Source organism: Pan paniscus, chromosome 23 (genome assembly GCF_029289425.2).
Source record: "Pan paniscus chromosome 23, NHGRI_mPanPan1-v2.0_pri, whole genome shotgun sequence".
Classification (NCBI taxonomy): domain Eukaryota; kingdom Metazoa; phylum Chordata; class Mammalia; order Primates; family Hominidae; genus Pan; species Pan paniscus.
The window spans coordinates 48,977,920-49,001,059 of NC_085927.1; the positions used below are offsets into that span (position 1 = coordinate 48,977,920).

At 56.8% G+C, this 23,140-nt stretch overlaps 1 protein-coding gene across 5 annotated transcripts; it reads right to left on the minus strand.

The window, feature by feature from the left end:
• Positions 1–515: 515 nt before the first annotated feature.
• Positions 516–22,454, minus strand: CBX7 (chromobox 7). Of its 5 annotated transcripts, none has more exons than XM_034949073.3 (6): positions 22,120–22,454; positions 19,533–19,576; positions 11,095–11,184; positions 8,380–8,446; positions 4,145–4,496; positions 516–3,789 (listed from the first exon to the last, which is right to left on the minus strand). In XM_034949073.3, exons 1-6 carry the CDS (start codon positions 22,186–22,188, stop codon positions 3,635–3,637), a joined length of 777 nt encoding a protein of 258 aa, XP_034804964.1. In that variant the 5' UTR covers positions 22,189–22,454; the 3' UTR covers positions 516–3,634. The 5 variants fall into 5 exon arrangements, with proteins under 5 accessions (XP_034804964.1, XP_034804967.1, XP_034804966.1 ...); XM_034949076.3 differs by having other exon boundaries at positions 516–3,792; positions 4,145–4,217; positions 11,119–11,184; positions 22,120–22,449; XM_034949075.3 differs by having other exon boundaries at positions 11,119–11,184; positions 22,120–22,444.
• Positions 22,455–23,140: the final 686 nt, after the last annotated feature.

Consider the following 23,140-nt stretch of genomic DNA (forward strand, 5'->3'; position numbering starts at 1 on the left):
CTGAAGCTCTTTCTTCAGCACAGTGGGGACACCACTGTCTGGCCTCTGAGCTGCAGCTCAGCCATTGTAACCCCTGTGACCTGCACATATACATCCAGATGGCCTGCAGGAGCCAAGAAGTCTGGGGCAACCCAAAAGTACAAAAGAAGTGAAACAGCCAGCTCCTGTCTTAACTGATTGACCAACCTTATGACATTCCATTATGACTTGTTCCTGCCCTGCCCCAACTGATCGACCTGGTGACCTTCTTCCGGACAATGAGTATTATGATCTCCCCAACAGGCACCTTGTGACCCCCTCCCCTGGTGACAATAGCTAACCACCTTTCACTGTAACTTTCCACTGCTTACCCCAGTCCTATAAAACTGCCCCACCCCTATCTCCCTTGGCTGACTGTTTTTGGACTCAGCCCACTTGCACCCAAGTGAAATAAACAGCCTTGTTGCTCGCACAAAGTCTGTTGGTGGACGGATGCACTTGACAACCACCAGAAGGAATGATCAAATGCCCAGGAATTTTCTTTTTTTTAAATCATCTTTAATGTATTTTTAATAATTTTTTTGCCTCATTTACCAGATAAATCATCTAAATAAATAGATGCTATACAGTCTCTTACCAATGTCAGTACAAAAATAAAACCGCGCTCTACATCCACTCTGACTCTCCCAGCACACACACACTCAGCAAAGGCATGTGCTTGGAATCAACTCGTGCCCCCGACCCCTCCCAGATACATTCATTTAGTCTGAACAAAGCTCGAAGCTCATTCTGTGCAAAGGAAGCGCTCTTGTGCTGAGACCTGGTGGCCGCAGCTGGCCACTTAGAAAGCAAAAGCTAAACCACCTCACAGAAGCACAGCGCCTGCCCCCAGAACAAGGGGACAGGAGGAGCTTGGCAACGAGGTCATCACCCGAACAGCAGTGACAGTCCTGCATTCCAGGCGGCCGTGCCAGGGGTGGGGGTACCTCCTCCGCACCCCCCACCACAAAAGGAAAAGTGCCCACAGGTCTCTACATTCAAAGCGGGTGGGGGCTGGGGGAAAGAAAGGCAGGTGGGCAAATGCTTTCTAAACCCTCCCCCCACCCCCAAGAGTACTGGCCTTTTAAGAGGGCTGCGGGGGTGGAGGTCACTGTCTGCCTTGCTCTACTGGGCCACTCTGGGCTGGAAGGAGGCCTGCACGGCCACAGCCATAGGTGACCTCATAGAGGTCACCTGTCCTGGAGGATGGTCCTAACGGCCCACGGCCTTTTCCCCCAGGGAGCTGGCTCACTACAGCCCATAAGCCACCTGGCTGCCCTGAGCTGGGCACCTCAGGCCCACCTGTCCCAGGTCACACCCCTGGAGTTCAGCTCTCCCTGAGCCACGGAGTTCCCCATGGGCCATAAAGGGCTGAGTAAGAGGAAAGATGTGTCCTGCTGCTGCAGACAAAAGCAACTGCAGCACCCACACAGAAAGCCCCGTGAATCCACAGACCCACAGATTGCGCAAATAGTTCTTTGAAAGTGACCAGGAAGCAGGAAAAAGGTCCCATGTCCCCTGGGGGATGGGGAGCGTGACTTCTGCTGGAAGCTGCCAGCCATGTTCCAAAGTCATGGGCCAAAACATTCAACTAGAGACCCCCCACAACCCTCTATCATCTTTACCTCCGCTGGGCACCCCTCTCCTGGAAGAGTTCCCTCTGAACCCCAAGCTTCCCCTTCCCCTCCACAGGGCTCCACAGCTGGAGATGGGTGGTGATTCCTGCCGCTCCTTGTCCAGACCCACCCCACTTATTCCTCTAGATTCCATTCCCTGGGCTGGAGGTGAATCAGGTCATCCCGGAGGGGACTGTCCCCCAGTGGAAGCACTGAATTGACCGTGGACAACTAAAGATCGAGGAGGAAGGAAAGAGAGACTCAGGGATCTGGGAAGCCTGTCAACAGAGCACCCCATGCAGAAAGGGCTGCAGGCTGTCTTTGGTTTGGGAACCAGGGAAGAAGGGATTTGGGGAAAGAATCACCCTCTCCTTGCCTCAGTAGACGCTGTGACTTCCTGAGGACACAGAGCAGAGCTGCGAGGAGGGAGGGCAGGTCTCAAACTTGCCGGCCGCACTCCACTCTTGGTGTGTGTTACCCTGACTCTGACAGCCAAGGAAAGACAGGGGAGCCGGCCTTTTCCATGCTCCCCTCGGGCCCCCCAATCTGGTTTTGTCTCCCCTACAGGACTGGAAGAGAGGGAGAAGTCACTCCTCACTGGCAGGGAAGCCACTGGCCCCCAGGACACCTTGTACAAACCAGAAAACAAGTGCACCTTGCCAGGGGTGGGCTGGGGCAAAGCCTGCCCATCACACAGCACAGCCTGACCTCAGAGAGGCACGGCAGAGGTCCCTCCACAGGAATACAGCTCAGCCCCAGCTGTGGCATTTAGGTTGGATGGGGAGGGGATGCAGAATGGAAGGAGGAAGGGGCTTAGGAGTCAAGGGCTGCCCTGAGAACGTGGTGGGACACTCCCTCCCTCCCTGACTGCCCACACCTGGGTTGGCTGAGTTGGAGGGGAGGGCAGAAAAAGAGGGGAATTGGAAGGGCTGAAAAGTCACCTGAGTCAGAAAGAACAAGAACCCCTCGCGGGAGGAAGGACAGGGTCCAGATGTCTCAAAGCCTGTGCTGATACATCACACAACTTAGCAGACGCCTGCACACCCGCAGCCTGGCCCGGTGCAGCTGAGAAACCACATCTGTATGCCTGGAGCATGGGGTGCCATCGCACCTGTGCCAGACCCCTGCCCTCCGCTGAAAGCCGCAAGCAGGTAGCAAGGTGCATGCAAGGTGGGGTGAGTGCAGGTGTGCTGGTGAGGTCTTTTGTGCTGTGAATCACCCCACGTTCGCCTGGCCAGGGTTTCTAACCCAGGTTCGCAAGGCCCGTGTGGACACGTCTACAGACACACATGCTTTCACGGGGCACATGGGAACGTACACGCGAAGGGTAATGCGTGCACACCTGTGCAGCCGGGTGTGCATGAGCGTTTCTGCACAGGCCAGGTGATGAGGGGAGGGCAGGGCTCTCAGCAGAAGGGTCTCAGCGGCGCCTCCTCCCTGGGAAGGATAGAAGCCTCTCTGAAGGGGAAGGGACTCACCCCAAGTAACCTCAACCCTTCCTCCTGCCCCTTCCTCCCGCCCCACTCACTTTTGGTCAAAACCAGCCTCCACAGCCCACCGCAAAGCCAGAGAGGAGAGTTCAAGGTAAAGACCCAATTGAAACAAGAGAAAAGGGGAAAACCAGCCAACCAGGCTGGGGTGGCCACTCAAGGGAGAGGGTTTGGGCCTTCCAATGCTCCTTTAACTCCCAGAACCAGCTGCTGCGTCACTAGAGGAGAGTGATAATGGTGGTGTCCCCGGCAGGTGATCCTGTCCCCATCCTGCCCTGGAGGTGGTACCCCCACTCCCAGAGCAACTCTCTCCATCCCCAGCCTGAGGCCTCGTGGTAAACATCCCTCAGAGAAAGGGCAGGTGGTGGGAGAGTAGTGGGATCTTCTCCCCTTTTGCTGCTCGGTATTTTTTTAAATAAAATAATTACCCCGCCCCCAACCCATCCCTATCTCTGGAAGTCCCACCCCAAGCCCAAAAGAAAACAGTTTAAGAAAAGTAAAAACGGTGATTCAGAACTTCCCACTGCGGTCTCGGAAGAAGCCCTCAGCTGCCTGGGCCTCGCGGAAGGTGACGGTGATGGAGTTGGCGGTGATGTCGGTCACGGTCACCTCACTTGAGGGGAGCGCAGGTGTCCAGGGAGGGGGCCCCTCGGCCAGGTCGGCATCTGCTGCAGCGTCAGACACACAGATGGGGGCAGCGTTGACAAGGTGGGAAGCCATGCAGACCACCCAACCCCACCCCAACTCCAGCTCCTCCTCTCTGTGTCTTCAGTCAGCTCAGGGCCTCACACAGGGCTGGACACTTGGGAGGAGGGCACTGGGTGCATCCTCCCCGCCCAGGCAAGAGCTCAGCCAGAGCGGGACGACAGGAGGAGCCCTGGGCTAGTGCTGGGCCCTGAGCCCAGACCCGACTGGCCCCACAAAGCACTACAGGCCCTCTTTGGACATTGAACCAGCTGGACCTTATGACCCATAGGGCCCTTTCCAGCTCTGAGGGTCTCTGGGCTGGGGCCGCCTTACCCTCCTCTTCAGGGGGCTGCGCAGCAGGCTCCCACTCGCCGGCCGCCTGCAGGACGTCTGGGGCCGGTGGCTCCTGCAGGAAGAGCTCCCGTCGATGGCTGTGGCTCTCCAGGTTGGGCCCGCGGGGCGGGAACTTCTTGCGCGAGAGCCGCAGGTACTTGTGGGCCTTTCGGGGCTTGCGGAGCGGGAAGGGCAGGGTGGGCACCAAGGGGCCCTTGTCCACCAGCTCAGGTGCCCCCGCCTTGACCACCCCCTCAGGGCTCCCGCTGCCGAGTGGGCACGTCAGGGAGAAGCAGAGCTTCTCCTTGCCCTTGGCCTTGTGGGAGCTCCGCAGGTCCATGCTGTACAGCCGCTGCGGGGGCAAGCCAGGGCAGCGCGGGTCAGCCCCGCCCTCCCACCCGCCACACCTTTGCTCATGCTGTTCCTCCCACCCGGAATGCCCTTCCCATGCCACGTCTACCCACTCAACTCCTTCCCATGCCACGGCTGGCCATCACCCCACCCCACCCCAGCCCAGAGAGTGCGCCCTGGGCAACCCCAGGGTCTGCCAGCTCAGCCCTGCCTCTGGGCCCCACAGAGCACTCGCATCCCAGCGTTTACTCCTTTGATACCCAGCAGAGAAGCATACAAGAAGGACAAATTGAAAACTGGCCAAGAGAAACAAATCTGGATGCATTAAAGAGTTAGCCTTCGTTTTAGGAAAGGCATCTTTGCTTGCCAGAGCACCTCCAAAACTGACACTGCCAGCTCACCCGGGAGATGGTGCAGGCAGAGGGCCAAGGTGTGCTCTTGGAGTTGCTTGGGGCAAAGCCAGGCCAGCAGCACACACAGCCCCGGATGCCCACGCTACCCAGCCAAAGGGACAGGGCTCCACCTGGCCTGCAGATGCACCCCGACCCCTCCAGGGGGCTCCTGGGCTCTGTGATTGCAGCCCGCTCTGCTGATTGCCCGCGACACATCTGGAGCTGGAGGGCAAGTCCGTCCACCCCTGGAGTTTGTAATGTCGGGATTTATCTTATTTACTTGGGGAGAATTTACATGAATCTACAAAAGATTCATGGTGCCAAGATGTTGGGAGACTCTGGATCACTGGGACAGTACCTTCTCCTGCCACCTGCTACCAGAGGTCAGGAGCTCCCAGGAAGATAGTGCAGCCATCGGATGGGACCTGTGAGGTCAAACACCTCCAAGCTGAGGGAAGGGATGACACACGCAGGTCCCACTCACAGTCGTGCCTGTTAACGGCATCACATGTCCCCAGGCGCCGGCTGCTGCAGTGATGGGAGGAGGGCTGAACTGGGAGGGGACTGGGAAAATACTGCAGTGGCTGGGAGGCACGTCTGGTAGGCAGCTGACTCAAAACCCACTCCTTCCAGCGGGCTCACAGGCCATCAGAAGCCTAGTACGGGCCAGGCACAGTGGCTCACGCCTGTAATCCCAACACTTTAGGAGGCCGAGGCAGCTGGATCACCTGAGGTCAGGAGTTCAAGACCAGCCTGGCCAACATGGCGAAACCCCATCTCTACTAAAAATACAAAAATTAGCCAGGCGTGGTGGCAGGCGCCTGTAATCCCAGCTACTTGGGAGGCTAAGCCAGGACAATCATTTGAACCCAGAAGGCAGAGGTTGCAGTGAGCAGAGATCGCACCACTGTATTCCAGTCTGGGCGACAGAGCGAGACTCTGTCTGGGAAAAAAAAAAAAAAAAAAAAAAGAAGCCCAGTACATTCTACCATTCTGCAAGGCAGGTTCTTCTACGTCCTTGGCAACCTCATCACGAGAGAACTACAGCTACTAAAGGGACGCGGGTGCCAACAGTCAGGTCCTGGGTAAGCTACCGGCCTCCCTGGGCCTCAGTTTCTTTCTCAGCGAAACAATGAAGAGACTGTAGGAGCCAGCCTCCGAGGAGGGCCCCAACCACACCCACCTCCTGGAATTCACACCTATGCGCCGTCCATTCCCACACCCAGTGCTGTGTTGTGTGACTTCCCAGGCTAGGGCATAAAAGATACTGTGGCTTCTTCCCTGCTCTCTCTCTCAGGTCACCCACTCTGGGAAGCTGGTGGCTGCACTGTAAAGACACTCAAGCAACCCTCTGGAGAGGTCCACATGGTGAGGACCAGTCCCTGTCAATGCCCAGCCCTGACTCACTGGCACGTGAGCAGCCCCCTCGGAGGCAGATCCCACAGCCCTGGTCGAGACTGCAGATGACTGCAGCCCAGCCAACACCTTGACTGCAGCCCAGACTAGAACCACTGAAGAACCAGCTAGCACACTTCCAAATTCCTGACCCCCAGAAGCCATGGGAAATAATCAATGTTTATTGCTTTGAGTTGCCATGTTAGAGGGGAAGAGATAACGAACACACCTGCCCTGTAGGCTTAGTATGTGGATGGAGTATATTCATCTGTGAGGCACACTGGGCAGGCAGCCTGGCACACAGACGTCCGGGAGATGTTACTTCCCTTCCTAGGCTCAATTCATGCCAAACCCAATGGAACATGCCCACTGCATGAAGGGAGGCCCACCCCCTCTGGCGAAAGCCTCCATGGGCTATAATCAGGAGTGGCCAAGGACGCTTGACATGGACCACATACAAGTGGACCAAGAATCCTGACTTTCTGGCTTCCAATATCCTGCCTGGTGGGTCTTATTACATTAAGGAGAGCGGGTATTCTCTTCATACCCATTTTACAGGTGAAGAGGCTTACCTACAACCACACACAGGCAGAGAATTCCTTATCCGAAATGCTTGGAACCAGAAGTGTTTCAGACTTCGAATTTTTTTAGGATTTTGGAATATTTGCATTATATATACTAGCTGAGCATCCCCAATCCAAAAATCTGAAATTTAGACTCCAGTGAGCACTTCCTTTGAACATCATTTTGGTGCTCAAAACGTTTTGGATTCTGGAGCATTTCAGATCTTGTTTTTCTTGTTGGGGTGGGGGGGGGGCGTGGCAGGGGACGGAGTTTCACTCTTATCACCCAGGCTGGAGTGCAATGGTATGATCTTGGCTCCCTGCAACCTCCACCTCCCGGGCTCAAGTGACTGTCCTGTCTCAGCCCCCTGAGTAGCTGGGATTACAGGTGCCCGCCACCATCCCCAGCTAATTTTTGTATTTTTAGTAGAGACAGGTTTTCACCATGTTGGCCAGGCTGGTTTTGAACTTCTGACCTCAGGTGATCCACCCGCCTCGGCCTCCCAAAGTGTTGGGATTACAGGCGTGAGCCACCGCACATGGCAGCATTTTGGATTTTGGATCAGGGAGACTCAACCTGTGACTGCACTGCTCCAAGATCCATGTCCCTGTCACTGCAAAGCACTGAGGTCAGGAAAGGCCCCCAAGACCTACGACGTGGGTACTCCGGGATGCTGCAGAGACTTGGGTCCCCAGCTGACTGAAGGCTGGAACAGGAGGCCCACTCAAAAATGACACACTTCTAGGGGTCTGACATTCCAAGGCTGTAGTTCTACAATTCTAAGATTCTGTTTCTGGCCGGGCGCGGTGGCTCACGCCTGTAATCCCAGCACTTTGGGAGGCCGAGGCGGGCGGATCATGAGGTCAGGAGATCGAGATCATCCTGGCCAACACGGTGAAACCCCGTCTCTGCTAAAAATACAAAAATTTAGCCAGGCGTGGTGGCGGGCGCCTGTAGTCCCAGCTACTCGGGAGGCTGAGGCAGGAGAATGGCGTGAACCCGGGAGGTGGAGCTTGCAGTGAGCCGAGATCGTGCGCCACTGCACTCCAGCCTGAGCGACAGAGCGAGACTCCGTCTCAAAAAAAAAAAAAAAAAAAAAAGATTCTGTTTCTTAGATTCTGAAACTCCAGCCTCTCATGTTTCCTCAATTCTCAAGTTTATGTTTCTGAGATTCTCAATGATAATTTTGTGTTTAGGGATTCTGAGCATCGAAAGGCTCAAAGCTTTCAGGGCTTCCTTACAGCAAGATTCTAAGCTTTGAGAATTCTAGGATTCCACTGGCCATATGCCTACTCCCCCTCCCAGGTGGCACCGCCCACCCAGGCTGTCTTCCCCGGGCACCAGCCCCACACGCAGGCTTTTCCCAATTCCTCCCATCAAAACTTACCCAAGTGCCCCACCCTACAGTGCCCTGGGTGGTACAGGGGAGGGGACACAGATCAGCTCAATCAGCCAGTGCAAATGCACCAAGGGGCAGAAGGGGACTTAGGGTTGGGCAGGGGGAGAAAGGAGGCACAAAGGCAGGCTGGTTACCTGCAGCAGAAGCCGCTTGGGTTTCGGACCTCTCTTCCTATACCCCGATGCTCGGTCTCTCTCCTCCCTGGGGTGTGAAGCAGGTGGCAGAAGAAAAGGAAACACTGGTGACATCTAAGGGAAGGGAAGGCATCCGCTTCGCCCGCCCTCTGCTGTGTGTCAGGGAGGGGACACTCCCCACAGGCCTGCCCACCAATCCTCCCCATTGCCTGGCTGGGGCCATAACAACGGGGTCAGATGTTCAACTCCCAGGGCCAAGGTCCTCCCATCTGACAAACGTGGAGGGCAACTGCTGAGGGGGGACTTGCAGCATCTCCAAAAACAGTGGGTCCTTACGGGGCTCCAGGGCCATGTGTGGGCTCTGCTCTACGTGCTCCTAAGGACCCCCTAAAAACGTGGCTCAGTTTTTCCTCCTAGGGGAGTGATACAGAAGCCTGTCAATCCAATTTACCTTGAATGTCCCAGGAGAGCTGATGGGAATGGCTAGTCCCTCTGCAAGTAAAGCTCTGCACAGACTCCCCCGAATTTGGGATCTCTGTGAACCTGGGAGAGCGGACCGGTTCCTACCCTGTCTGTCCCATCTTGTCGGGGGACAGGATGAAAACCAGCCTGTTCTGAGTGCCCAGCAGATGCCTTCCCATGTATCAAAAACACAAAGCACAACTCAGGCCGGGTGCGGTGGCTCACGCCTGTAATCCCAGCAATTTGGGAGGCTGAGGTGGGTGGATCACTTAAGCTCAGGAGTTTGAGACCAGCCTGGGTGACATGGCAAAACCCCATTTACCAGCCAGGCACGGTGGCTCACGCCCGTAATCCCAGCACTTTGGGAGGCTGAGGCAGGCAGATTACGAGGTCAGGAGATCGAGACCATCCAGGCTAACACAGTGAAACCCTGTCTCTACTAAAAATACAAAAAAATTAGCCGGGCGTGGTGGCGGGCGCCTGTAGTCCCAGCTACTCGGGAGGCTGAGGCAGGAGAATGGCGTGAACCTGGGAGGCGGAGCTTGCAGTGAGCCGAGATCGCGCCACTGCACTCCAGAGCCTGGGCAACAGAGCGAGACTCCATCTCAAAAAAAAAAAAAAGAAAGAAAAAGAAAAAACAAACAAACAAAAAACCCCATTTACCAAAAATACAAAAATTAGCTGGGCACGGTGGCATACACCTGTAGTCCCAACTATTCAGGAGGCTGAGGCAGGAGAATTGCTTGAGCCTGGGAGGCAGAGGTTGTAGTGAGCCAAGATCGCACCACTGCACTCCAGCCTGGGAGACAGGGTGAGACCCTGTCTCAAAAAAACAAACAAACAAAAGCACAACTTGACAATGCCACGAAGCTACACATGACACATAAGACAACACAACCAGAGACTCCAAACAACTGCCGAAAGTAATGGGGAGATTCAGTCATTTCATCCTGCCTCCCACTTCAGTTCTCTCCATCCACACTCTCTGCAGCCCCCAGTACAGAGGCCACGTGGACAACAGAAAGAATGTGGAGGCCTCGTGTGACCTTGGGCCAGGCTCTTACTCTGAGCTTAGCACATACCAATGAACCCCACGGCATCTATTGCAAATGTCTGACCATCCACTGAGCATCCATCCCCAGCAGGACACCAACGGACCAAAGGGAAAGGGCCCCTGGTGGAGGACTAGAATCCGGGCCTTTGATACCTGTCCACTGCTCTCCTTACCACGCTCCATGGGATTCCCAAGTGTCGCACCCTGTTGGACCAAGGCCCCACCACACACCTGGGAGGCAGAAAGAAACCCTGGGATGGGGACACCCTGATTTTAAAAGGAAAGAACAATAAAATTTGTCTTTTGAATCCATGGCAGGAAATCTCCTGGAGAAGGAGCCAGAAGAACCCAGCAGCGAGGGGCAGTGGAAAAGCCCCCACCTGGAGGTGGCAGCCCTGGCCAGGTCCTTGCTCTGAGGCTCCAGGTAAGAGCCTCAGTTTCCTTCTCTGTCAAACAAAACCCTCATTCCTGCCTCAGGAGGTTGCCATAGGGGCCAAATACAAATGATTTTGTGAAATGGTCCCAAGCCGCACAAGGCAGGCGGGCTGGGACAGGCAGGGAACCTGGGCTGCCTGCTGGTGGGGAGGGCGGCCAGAGAGGGCACACGGAACTGTTAGGGTGTGCTCAGCTTCCCTGAGGGGCCCTGGCAGAGGTGGGAGACTGACTTTGCCTGGGCCACTTGGACAGGAGGTGGCAGGGGGACAGGCCAGAACTCAGAAATCCCGGCCCCAAAGCCCACGCTCCTGCCCAGCCTTCCTTGAGCTTCGTCAGACACTCCTTCCTGCCCTAAGAGGTCCTCTAGAGACACCGTCTCTGATCTGTCACCCCCGCACAACTGGCAGTGCCGCCTCCTAGCACACAGGGCATCTTTGTGAAGCATTTTAACATTCTTCACTGGAACAGAAACCTCTTACGGCCCCTCTGAGGTTTCACCCTGGGAAATCGGTGTGTTCTTCAGGGTGGCCCATTTGACAGCAGAGAGACTGAGGCCCGGGTGGGTAAAGGAAGTGACCGAAATCACCCAACAACAGGAAAGGGCCCCAGGGTCCTCAGCTGCCCTGGGACTCAGTGCCCACCATTTTCACCCAGCTGCAGGCTGGGCTGGCCTGCACCATCGGACACCCCTACCCTGCCCCAACAACCCCTGCCAAGCCAGCAGCAGGCTCCTGGGAAGCCTCTGAGCCGGCCCTAAGCCCCACCCGGCGGTGCCGAGGACACCGTACTTCTCCTCGTAGGCCATGACGAGGCGGGGGTCCAAGATGTGCTCTTCTGGCTCCCACGTGCTGTACCTGGGGAGAGGAATGAAAGGTCAGAGTCGGGGCTGGGTGCAGTGGCTCACACCTGTAATCTCAGCACTTTGGGAGGCCGAGGCGGGCAGATCACCTGAGGTCAGGAGTTCAAGACCAGTCTGGCCAACATGGCAAAACCCCATCTCTACTAAAAATACAAAAATTAGCCAGGCGTGGTGGTGCATGCCTGTAATCCCAGCTACTCAGGAGGCTGAGACAGGAGAATTGCTTGAACCCAAGAGGCAGACGTTGCAGTGAGCCAAGATGACACCATTGCACTCCAGCCTGGGTGACAGAGTAAGACTCTGTCTAAAAAAAAAAAAAAAAAGGTCAGAGCCATCACTTCTACTGGGCAGGTGCACCAGCAGAGGCCACTGCTGCTGACCCAGGGCCCACTGCAAGTGTGCCTTCACCCTGTCCTGGTAAGGTGTCATTGTCACCTACTTCAAGGACAGACCCAGCCTGGGCCTCCTGAGGGCTCCAGCGACACCAGAGCTGCCCTCGTTCATATCACTCTACAATGTGACTGGGTCCAACTCCTCGTTAGACTCCACGATCACTAGAGACCCTCGGGTGCCAGGAGGAGAGAGGGCACCTGTAAGCCCCACACCAGGCAAGAGAGAGTGAAAAGGAGCCAGGGCTCTGGGGACACGCTCACGGCCTGGGTTCAAGTCCAGCTCTGCCCCTAGCTAGCTATGCGACCTTGAGCAACTTCCTGAACAGCTCTGTGCCTCAACGTCCCCCTCTGTAAAGGACTCTTGTGCTGATGAGATGTGTCTTCCAAGTGTTTAGAGGGTGTTACAAGAGTAACAGCGTGCCTGATGTGTCGTCAGTGCACTGTGTTTGCTGCTGTTGCTGTTCCTCCCCGCCCTCCAAACCCCATCCCCATCCCCAGCATAGTCTCCCTCTTCAGTGCACCTCACCCAGGCCACAGCCAGGTCTGAAGTTCCCTTGTCTCTGGGCCTGGTACACAGCAGGTATTTGGTAAGTGTCTAGTGGCTGAATGGTTCAGCAGGCCTAGTACAGGCCCCCGGGTAATGCTACAGGGGATCTTCTACCCTCGCCACCCAGCCAGGGAGCACCCTCCTGCTGGGGCAGACCCTGTGATGTCAGCGCAGCGGCTCCAGAGCTCACCTATCTGTGGAACCACCGTGGTGACACCCACCACGCCCTCGTTCCACTAGCACTCCTGTTTACTTCGTATCTGCCTTTAGAGCAGCTTTTTTGGTTTAAATTATTTTAAAAGCAAACTATGACTTCCATAAATGGAAAAACCAGTATCACTCACCATCGACGCAAACATAAAAACTTTTCCATTAAAAACAATATATGTACAGTCAAGTGCCTAATAACATTTCTGTCCGTGACGGCCTGCGCATGTGATGGTGGACCCATAAAATTACAACGGAACTGAAAAATTCCTGTCATCTAGTGACGTCTTGATGATCCTGACCCTGTGTAGGCCTAGGCCAATGTGTGTGTTTGTGTCTTAGGTTTCAAAAACAAAGCTTTAAGGCCAGTGTCTTAGGTTTTAAAAACAAAGCTTTAAGGCTGGGCACAGTGGCTCACGCCTGTAATTCCAGCACTTTGGGTGGCCAGATCACTTGAGGTCAGGAGTTTGAGACAAGCCTGGCCAACGTGGAGAAACCCCATCTCTACTAAAAATACAAAAATTAGCCAGACATGCTGGCGGGCGCCTGTAATCCCAGCTACTCGGGAGGCTGAGGTGGGAGAATCGCTTGAACCTGGGAGGCAGAGGTTGCAGTGAGCCGAGATCGTACCACTGCACTCCATCCTGGACGGCAGAGCAAGACTCCAGCTCAAAAACAATGAAAATAAAAATATAAATTTTATTTTAAAATTAAAAAAAAAAACTTTAAAAGTAAAATAAATTAAACTTTTTTTAAATAGAAAGCTTATAGAATATAAAACAAATATTTTGTATAGCCATACATGTTTATGTTTTAAGCTAAGTGTTACTACAAAAAGAGACAAAAAGTTTTAAAAAGTTAAGTTTATAAAGTAAGAAAGTTACTATAAGCTCAGGTTAATTTATTACTGAAGAAAAATATTTCTGTATAAATTAGTGTAGCCTAAGTGTTCAATGTGAAAAATATTTCTGCATAAGTTAGTGTAGCGTAAGTGTACAATGTTGACAATAGACCAGGTCTTCACATTCCACTCATCGACAGTGAGTGACATGTGTCTGGGTGACAGAGCAACTTCCAGCCCCGCAATCTCTGTGCCTGGGAAGTGCTCTAGAAGGTGTCCCAACTTTTATCTTTTACTCTGTATTCTTACTGCACCTTTTCTACGTTTGGATGTATTCAGTAGTCACACGCTGTGCATGCTTGTAGCCTGGGAGCAGCAGACTCTATTACACAGCCCAGGCGTGCAGTGGGTTGTATCATCTAGGTGTGGCTAAGGTCACTCTGATGTTCGTACAATGAAATCACCTAACAATGCATTTCTCAGAATGTATCCTTGTCATTAACCGACGTGTGACTGTGTATAAAACATACAGACAAAAGCAAAGCGATGCCCTATGGCCCTGGCCAGAGGCTCTGCTAGGTAAGGCGGAAGGCAATGGGCGTTAGCGAGGAGTTAAAAGGCAGAAAGAGCCTGGGACAGCCCCTGCCCTGCCGCCTCCCAATCCCTAGAGCTGAGGCCTCTACCTGACAGTATCCCGGGAACTACCTAACGCTAGTTCAGTCCCAAAATGCTGCCGAACGACAGAATGCTCGCCTCCTTGCTTCCTCTAACACTCTGGCACACCCACTTGGTGTCGGGCCTCTGTGGGCTCGCAGTGAAGCCCTGAGCCTGGGCTGCCCCTTCCCATGTGCCCCCTGCCAGCCGGCCCTCCCTCCCTTTGGGTGCCCCATCCCTCCAATCAACTCCTAGCCGACCCTTAAGAGTCAGGTATTTGTAGCCTTCCCTGACGTCCCTCCCAGGCTGTCCCACTGCCAGCTGGACGAGCCTGCCCCTCCTCCACCCTCCTTACAGCTATACCTAGCCTTGGCCATAATCACTAATGGACCAGGAAACACCCTGGCGGGCAGAGCCACCGCAAAGTGGCCCGCTCAGGCCCGCCCGGGGCTCTGGGAAGGGCTGGGGAGCCCCTGCAGAATGCCGAAAGCGAAACTACAGCAGAAGCCACCAGAGGCTGGCAGACACTCTAACCCTTCCTCCCCCCGGAAAAGGCTGAATCTCCTCACTCTAACTGGTAGGAAGGGGAATTTCGTGCTCCTCTCTCCACAGCGTGCTCCTCCGCACCGCCCTGCCCATTGCTTGCTGATGTCCCTGCTGTGTGGATCCTGGCAGGTCCCAACCCTTCTCTGAACTTCAGTTTCCTCATCTCAAGAATAATGACCACTACAGTAACAGCAGGTGTGCGGCCGGGACCACCAGGACCGCACCCATCCTCAAAAGGCGCTGGCGAGGTAGGTGCTTAGTTCTTACCCCCATTTTACAGATGGAGAAACTGAGACACGGAGGTTGGGCAGCCAGCCCAGCGTCACTGAGCCAGTCAGTGGCCGGCCCGTGTTGGCTCTCGGCCACACTCCGCCTTCAGGCTCCTCCCAGGCCACCGCGTCTGGGACCCCCGACTGTGCAGCCCGCGGGAGGGGGCGTCGCCCCCCCTCCGGTCCTCAGTGTCCCACGGCAGGGCGCGGCGCACAGTGAGCGCCCCGAAAGGGTCGGCTGGATGCAGAACGGGTGGTTGCCGGCCCGGGCAGCTGGGTCTGAGATAACAGGGTCGCACTTGGCTGCCGAGTGCAGCCCCAAGTGGGGGGCAGGGGCGGCACCAGCGTCTTAATTGTTTGGACCCAGCCGGTAAGGAGGACGCCGCGCCGCACCGCGCCGCGCCCTCCGCAGTGCAGGAGCCCAGAGGCGCCAAGGGGAACGCGCTTCCGAAGAGCCGGGCGCTGGCAACCCAGGAGCGCGCCACTAGCGTGGGCGCCGCGGATCGAAGGGATTAGACCCCACGATCATCGGAGACCCTCGGGTGCCTGGAGGAAAGCGGGCTCCCGCAAGTCCCAGGACACCCTTCCCACACCAGGGGAGGGAGAGTGGAAAGGAGCCAGGGCTCTGGGGACACGCTCGTTGCCTGGGCTGCGCGGACCGCGGCGTGGACACCGGGGGACTGCGGGGGTCTGCACTGGGCTCGCGGCGCCGGCGGGGCGGGAACCGATCACCCCGTGGGAGGGGGCGGAGCGCCCAGGCCCCGCCCCCGCCGGCCGCGCACACGCACGCACGGGGAGAGGCGCGCGCCGGGATTACCGGCAAACCGAGGGGGCGGGGGCGGGGAAGGGACGGCGCGCGCCGGCTCCGAGATAAACACGGCCACGTGACCTTCCCGCCCCGCCCCACGGCCGGGTAAACAAGCCCCGGCCGCCCAGCCAGAGCCCCGCCGCGCAGGGCTCGCCCTGCTGCGGTGAGGGCACGCAGTGGGAAGGGGCGCAGCGGGTGCAGGACCCCCGCCGGCCTTTCCCGGGGGGCCGGGGGAAGCGGGGTTTGGAGGCGCTGCTGAGCTGTGACGCAGGCGGCCTTGGGGCAGGTGGAACCACCCGGAACCCTGCAGAGCCAGGCCAACCCCCAAGCCCCAGTCCCCACTCCGATTTAAAGCTGCTGCACAGGAGACACAGCACGGGCTCTGGTCCAGACTGCGGGGTGCGGCCTCGTTCAGGAGACGCCACCGCTCTGGGGCCTCATCCTAAAGTGGGCCCACCAGTAACCCCAGTCGTATAGGGCTGTAGTGAAGATTAGATGTGTTAAGCCACGGAAAGCATTTCGATCAGTGTGGTACACAGTGAAGGCAAATAAGCCTGAGTTAAATCAATGAAAAGCCCAGGGAGCGTAAAAGTCTGCGGCTCCTAACTCCAGTCTCCCCAGCCTGGGTGGAGACAGCTCCCACTCTGCCCCTGGCAGGGTGTTAATGAATCTTGTCTTGTCTCAGGCAATCTTCAGCAGGGCCCTGTGAAGTTAGGGCCTCATTTTTATAGGTGGGGAAAGTGAGGCACAGAGAGGTTGAGGGCTTTGCCCTGGGTCACATAGCTGTAAACCTTCAGAGGCGGAAAGCCTCAGCACTTCTCACTGAACTGGCCAAAAGGCCAGCAGGCAAGAGTCCTAGTCATCTCTAGTGGAGTTGCCTGTGTATCAGGCAGCCCGTAGTTCACATCTGCCCAGCTCTATGACCCTGGGCAAGGCCTCATTTGCTGTAGGCTTCTGTCTCTCCATCTGTAAAATGGGTTGCTATGAGTGGTTCAAAGAGTCAATGCCTGATTCATAATAGGGGCTTATTGACAGCCTGGCCATGGCTGTGACCACTGACATCATTCCTAAAACTCCATAGGGCCACTCCTTCCAAAACGATGGAGAACCATTCACAAGTGGGGAAGAGAGGAAGTCATTCTGGAAGGGGGAACAGCAGGGCCCTGGACAGGCTGAAATGTTATCTGGAGGCCTCAGGCACAGCTGGCACCTGTACCTGACAATGTCACATTCCCTGTCCCGGGCCCCGAGCCCCTCCCTGTGCCATTTGCTGTGCTTTCCAGAAGAAGCAAGAGAGCCCCACTGCCACACTTGTTTGCTGGGGAGATAAAACAGGCAAGGCATGTAGTGGTTTAGCCTAGGCCTGGCACAAAGTGTTCACTTTTTTTTTTTTTTTTTTTTTTGTGGGGGACGGCATCTCACTGTGTTGCCCAGGCTGGAGTGCAGTGGCACGATTCTCCTGACTCAGCCTCCCAAGTAGCTGGGATTACAGGCGCACATCACCATGCCTGGCTAATTTTTTATGCTTTTGGTAGAGACGGGGTTTTTGCCATGTTGGCCAGGCTGGTCTGGAACTCCTGACCTCAAGTGATCCGCCCACCTCAGTCTCCCAAAATGCTGGGATTACGGGCATGAACCACCATGCCCATCCCAGAGTGTCCACTTAAATCATGGTTCCTGTTACTGTTACTGAGAAGAATGTAAGTCTCCCCACCTACAGGGCAGATGCTGAGCAGGAGAATGACTACCCCGCCCAGGCCGGCACTGCCCAGCCAAGGCTCCCAGGCCTGGAGGACACAGCCTGCCTAACTCCCCACGCCCCACCCTCTTTCTCAGCTTTTTCTCCAAGCAGGGCCCCCGAGGAGGGGAAGACAGAGCTGGCTCCCCTGCTTCTCCCCCAGAGTGAACCTCTGTTTCCCCCAAGTGAGGTGGGGATGGTTAGCAGCCATACCTGCCTCACTCCTAGACCGTGGTGGCACTGTGGATGGCATGAAGTGGGCACCACAGTGCATGGGGTTGGCAGTTATATTTTTTTAAGGACCAACCCTCTCTGGGCCTCAGTTTCCCCATCTGAAAAATCAGAGGACTGGCCTAAATGATTTCTAAGGATACTTTGCACTCCTGAGAAGAAGGGAATCCCTTAGGTCCCTTTCCTGACTGGGGAAAACAAAAAGAACAGCTAGGCTATCTATCTAACTTAATCTTAAAACCAAATGTTTACTAAAGCACTTGGACTGGGCTGAACATGCATTCGCTCAATTACATCCACCCGCTCACCCTCACAGTAGCCTGCAAAGGAGGCTTCACCATCTCAACTCGAAGATGAGGAAGCAGAGACCCAGCCATGGTGGGCCCCTGTCCCAGGGCTCATGCCTGTCTGGTGGGCAGCCAGGCCTAGAACCCAGGACCAAAGTGGAGGGGGGTGAGAAGAGGCAGCCATGAGGGCCCATCTGATGGCCTCAGCATGTTAAGAAACAAATGGGTCCCCAGGCTAGGGGCACAGCGCAACAGAAGCATCGAGGGCCTCTGCTCTGGGAGCCTCGTTCCTTCCCTCCTGACGAGCTGCAGTGGGCAGATGGATTCACATCCAGGATCAATCAAAGTGGGGGAAGGAACTTTTCATTCATAACGGCCTCTGTTTACAGAAGAGAATCTTCCAAAGAGTGGAGTCTCCAGAGGAGGAAAAATAGCCAATAGTGTCCTGAAGGCTAACAGCTGGTGGCCACAGCTTCCTGGTGCGAAGCGAGAGAGGCAGGGGTGTGCACGCCCAGGGAGGCGGTGCTCCTGCTGCCCACTCTGGGCATCGTCACTCCCTTTACTGCCCCCTTCACTCAGGCTGGAAGCCCACCTTCTAGCAGCTGGGTGTGGCGGAGGAGGGATTCTCCTTCAGCCCTCAGAATATTCGGGAAGGGAAAACTGAAGTGGGGGTTGGTGTGAGGGGTGGAGTGTATTCTCGGCCTGCCAGCTCCCAACCCCTGTCATCAGGATATCCACAGGTCACCCAGAACATGTGCCCAGGCCTTTCATCCCACAGGGCCACCAAGCCTGTGAGACGAGTGCAGGGCCTGGGTTTCTGAACCCATTTTGCAGAGAGGGAAGCTGAGGCACTGTGGGCTGTCTTCCTCTCTGCTGTCCCTCCCCACCATCACCCCAGAATGCCCACAGGACCCGATACCAGGTCAGCCCCCACCAGCACAGCAAAAAGTCCCTGCCCGACAGCAGCAGCTCTGGGCAGAGGGGGTTTCCAGGAGTCAGTCTCCGGGAGGCGGGGCAGGGGGTGGGGCACCCACAGACCAATGGGGAGGCCCCACGACTAGCTCATTCCCTCCCCCTCCCAACAACTCCCTGCTGGAGGGCATTGGTGGGTTCCTGATGGGGCCTCAGCAGGAGAGGTGGAGAAGCTGGGAGGTCTCAGATGCAGCTCCCTGCCTCCCAACTCTGAGATGGGAGGCTGGGAAGGCACAGAGGAGACACCTGAAAAGGAGAAGGCCTAGTTCAAGTCCCAACTCTGCCTCCACTTGCTGTGGACCTAAGGCAAGCTGCTTACCCTCTCTGAGCCTGTTTCCTCACCTTGAGAGCGCCTGATCACACCTACCTTACAAAGCTGTATGGGAACCTGCTCTATAGACTGGAAAGTGCCGTCTAGAGGTGAGGGGGATTCAGGCTCTGCCCCTGGCCACACAGCACTGAGGACTCATGCAGCACTGTGCTTAAAGCAGCTGGGGGCCCCTCCTCCTGTCCAGCAGCCATCTCCAGTAGCCCGGATGCTGGGCCTTCACCTCCCAGTTGCCAAGAAAAGCCACAGGGAGGGGAGGAGGGAGAGCAGAAGCTCCAACTAGCAGAGGAGCTCAACACTCAGGAGGGCAGGGTGAGAAGAGAAGCTGGAGACCCACCTTGACCCTCCTGTGGTCCAGGGGGAAACTGAGGCCCAGAGAAGATGATGATTAAATCAAGGTCAGCTGTCCAGTTACAAGAGTAGCTGGAGCTAAAAGCTAGGCAGGGGAGGGGGCAAAAGGCAGGTGGAGGAATGCATGGGTCGGTAGGCAGACAGACAGACACACACACATGAAGGAGCTTACTTTGGGGGCCATCCTTTCCACTTCACCAGATACTCGACTTTACCCTGAGAAGAGAGAGAAGCAGACACAGTGAGTCTCGTGGTTGCCCCTACAGCCACTCGGAAGGACAGTTAAGGCCCAAAGGAGCCCAACTCCAAATCCCATCTGCAGACAGGTGTCTCCCCAACACACAGACACAATCCGGGGACTGTCCACCAGATCCTCGCCAACCCATATAACCGCGACTGCTGCATGCCCGCCCCATACTGCCCTCCCTAGGACAGTACAGGAGTGCGTCTGGCTCCAGCCACCTCTGAGGCTCCTGAGGCCCAAGCCCAGGGCTCATGTCACACACTGGGAGCTGAGACTGCATGGAGGTGTGCGTGCGTGGCCAAAGACCCACAGTGTCTAGAGCCCCAGTGCACAGGTGGGAACGCTTACTTTCTTTTTTAGATTGGAAGAGTCTCCAAATACGAAAACATTCCTCTCTGGGGTAGTCCCCACGCTCCTCCCCCATCTGCTGAGTCCCCTTTCAGTCTGTGAGTGGCTGCCTCTGGCTCAGAGGTAATGGGCCAGTGACTTGAGGACTCTCAACTCAAAAGACCCTGGCAGGACCCCATGGAAGACTGGCAAAGTCTCCACCTTCAGAAGGGGTGGTCAGCCCTGTGGTTGTTAGAAAGTAGAGCCAGGCCCCTCCCTTCCTCACAGGCTTTAAAAGTTTACAGTTATGGTGGCTCAAGCCCGTCATCCCAACACTTCGGAAGGCTGAGGCTGGAAGATCGCTTGAGCCCAGGAAGGAGTTTGAGACAAGCCTGGGCAACACGGTGAGACCCCTGTCTCTGAAAAAAGGAAATTAGTCGGGCATGGTGGCACTTGTCTGTGGTCCCAGCTACACAGGAGGCTGAGGCAGGAGGATCGTTTGAGCTGGGGAGGTTGAGGCTGCAGTGAGCCATGTTCATGCCCCTGCACTGCAGCCTGGGTGACAGAGTGAGATCTTGGTGCCAAGAAAAAAAAAAAGTTTACAGTCCAACCCCACTGTGAGTGAAGCCCCTGCACGCCAGAACTTTAAGACCAAAATATGATACTTCCTCACAAAGGCTTTCCCTGGTGACCCTCTCCCATGCTGTCTCCACTGGCACCTTGCAGTTCTATTTCTGCAGAGCACACAGCTCCATCTGAAGGCATCTGTCTGTATCTCCTCATTCACTGTGTGCCGCCTCTGCAGAATGCCAGCTCCCTGAGGGAAGGGATGGATCCCTGGGGCTTAGACTGGTGCCTGGTACCTGACCAACCCTCAATAAATATTTTGAGTGACTGGCCGAAGGAATGATGATCTCGCCCTCTTGTGCTACCCTGCGGGCTCCATCGTAGAGGGAGTTAGTGCTGTGCCTGCTTCAGGCTACACAGCACAAAAAGCACTGAGCTTTGTGGAATAAATTAATTCTCTTTTAAGTGGAGGAAACCCTAGGAAAAAGGAGAAGGAGGAGGAACAGCTGCCTCAATCAGAAGAGTAAAACCCCAAGCACAGCTGGAGGAAGAAAAGATGCTCCTGACCACCTTGACCTTCACCCTTGGCCCGAGATGCCAGGACTGAGTTTTCTCTATGGAGAAAGAAGATGGGCTGCCAATCAGCCCAGTTGAGCTCCTGCTCTACCTCCCTATCTAACTTGCTCGGTGACCTTGAGCAGGTCACTTCCTCTGCCTGGGCCTCAGTTTTTGTCTCTGTTAAATGGGAGGAGGTGACCCCCTAAGGCCCCTCCCAGTCGGCCTGGAGCCTCCCAAAGGGCTGCAGGGAGGAGGAGACAAAGGAAGGACAGTAGTGCATACCAGGAAAGGAACTTCTCCCCAAGGATTTCCCCAGCCTTAGGCGAGCCCCCTCGCCAAACAAGTGCACGGGAGGTGTAGACGCCAGGCCCGGACAAAGTCTAGCCCCAAAGTGTGGGGTTCTGAAACCAGCAGAACAGACACCTCCTTAAATTGCAGGGTGTATGTTTTGAAGAAGGCAGATGGGGTAGGAGACTAGGGGATGCCCCAGCGCAGGGGGCGGGCTTCAGAGCCCTGGCCTGGGCTAGGAGTTGAGGTGGGGGTGGGGGCGGGGAATAGGGATGTGCTCGGGTGGGGGTAGAGGGGGCAGGATCGGAAAAGGCCAAAGTCCAGCAGGAAAACTTCAGAGGCCGGAGGAGACTTTTCCAAAGCTCCACTTACAACTTGAAAGGATTTGGTGCCAACGTCCAGAGTCCCGAGTTCAAGACCCAGCTCTGACCATAACGCGCTAGGCAAGTCCTTTCAACTTGGGCCTCAGTCTCCCCATATTTACAATAAAAGGGGAGCGAGGTGGGATGGCGCTGAGGATCCCTACGTCCGATCCTAATCTCCAGCTCAGGCAGGCTCGGCCGCCACTAGCATCCTGGAGCGACAACTTTTGTTCTACTCGCCCTACACGGTGGCAGGGAAACTGAGGCACGGGCTGGGGAGACGGGCCCAGCAGCGCAGGGCTGCCGGGGCCCCCGCGCCCCGCTTTCCCCTTCAGCCCCAGCGTGGAGGGAGCGGTGCTGGGGACGGGAGGGACCCCACTGGGGTCCTGGGAGCCGCCCCCGGGCAGCCTCACCTTCCGCACGCGCTTCTTCCGGATGCTCTCCACGGCGAACACCTGCTCGCCGATGGCTGACAGCTCCATGCGGGGCGGCGGGCGAGCGGGCCCGGGGCCGGGCCGGGCCGGGGGCGGAGCTGCGGGGCCGCGGCTGCGGCGCGCGATGCTGGGGCTGGCGGGGTCCCCGTCACCCTCGTCCGGGCGCGCACGCGCACGCGCACGCGCGCACACCCCCTCGCGCTCCCTCACGCCGCCGACGTTCCATTTTTGAACCTGCGCAACGTTTTCCTCGGCGCCAGCGAGCGAGCGCGCGCAAGGAGGGGGCGGGGCGGGAGCGCGCGGACCGGCCGCGGGCTCGGCTCGCGCCCTGAGGGTCAGCTCCGCCCCCGAGCCCCGCCCCCGTCGGAGCCGCGCCCCCGGGATCCGCCCCCGCGGGTTGCGATTGGGCCGCGGGCCGCGAGCCGCGAGCGCGGCCGTGGGACTTATTTGGCTCGGTCACCGGCTGGGGCGGGGCGGAGGCTCGCGCGCCCCGTCTCGCTGTGACGCCGGGGCGGGACGTGATCCTTAATACCCAGGCGGGCGCCTCATAGCCTCCCGGTGACTGCCAGGGGCCGAAGTGGCAGGGCCCAGTGGAGCCGACGACAAAGTCAAGGCTCAGAGCGGGGAGGCCATTTGCTCACCTCCCGCAGCGGAGGAGACTGGGCCCGAGGCGCAGCCCCTCGAGTTGCAGGAAAGCCGGGACCCAAAAGGCTTCCCACCGTGTCCGGACGTCGCAGGGCCGAGGTCTCCCTAATCCGGTCTTCTCCGCGGCGGAGTTTGGCCAGTGTCTCCACGTCCGTCCACCCACCCCTCCATCCGCCCTTCCATTTGTCCATCCGACCCTCGGTGGTCGGTGCCCAGACGCACGGGTCAGACGCGGGCGCTGCCTCGAGGGCTCCCGGGCCGGGCCCTCGTTCGCGGCAGGAGCGGCCGCGGTGGAGCTGAGGTCCCCCGGGGACGGATTTTGCCGCCGCGCTGCCCCAGCCTTCCCCAAACCCGC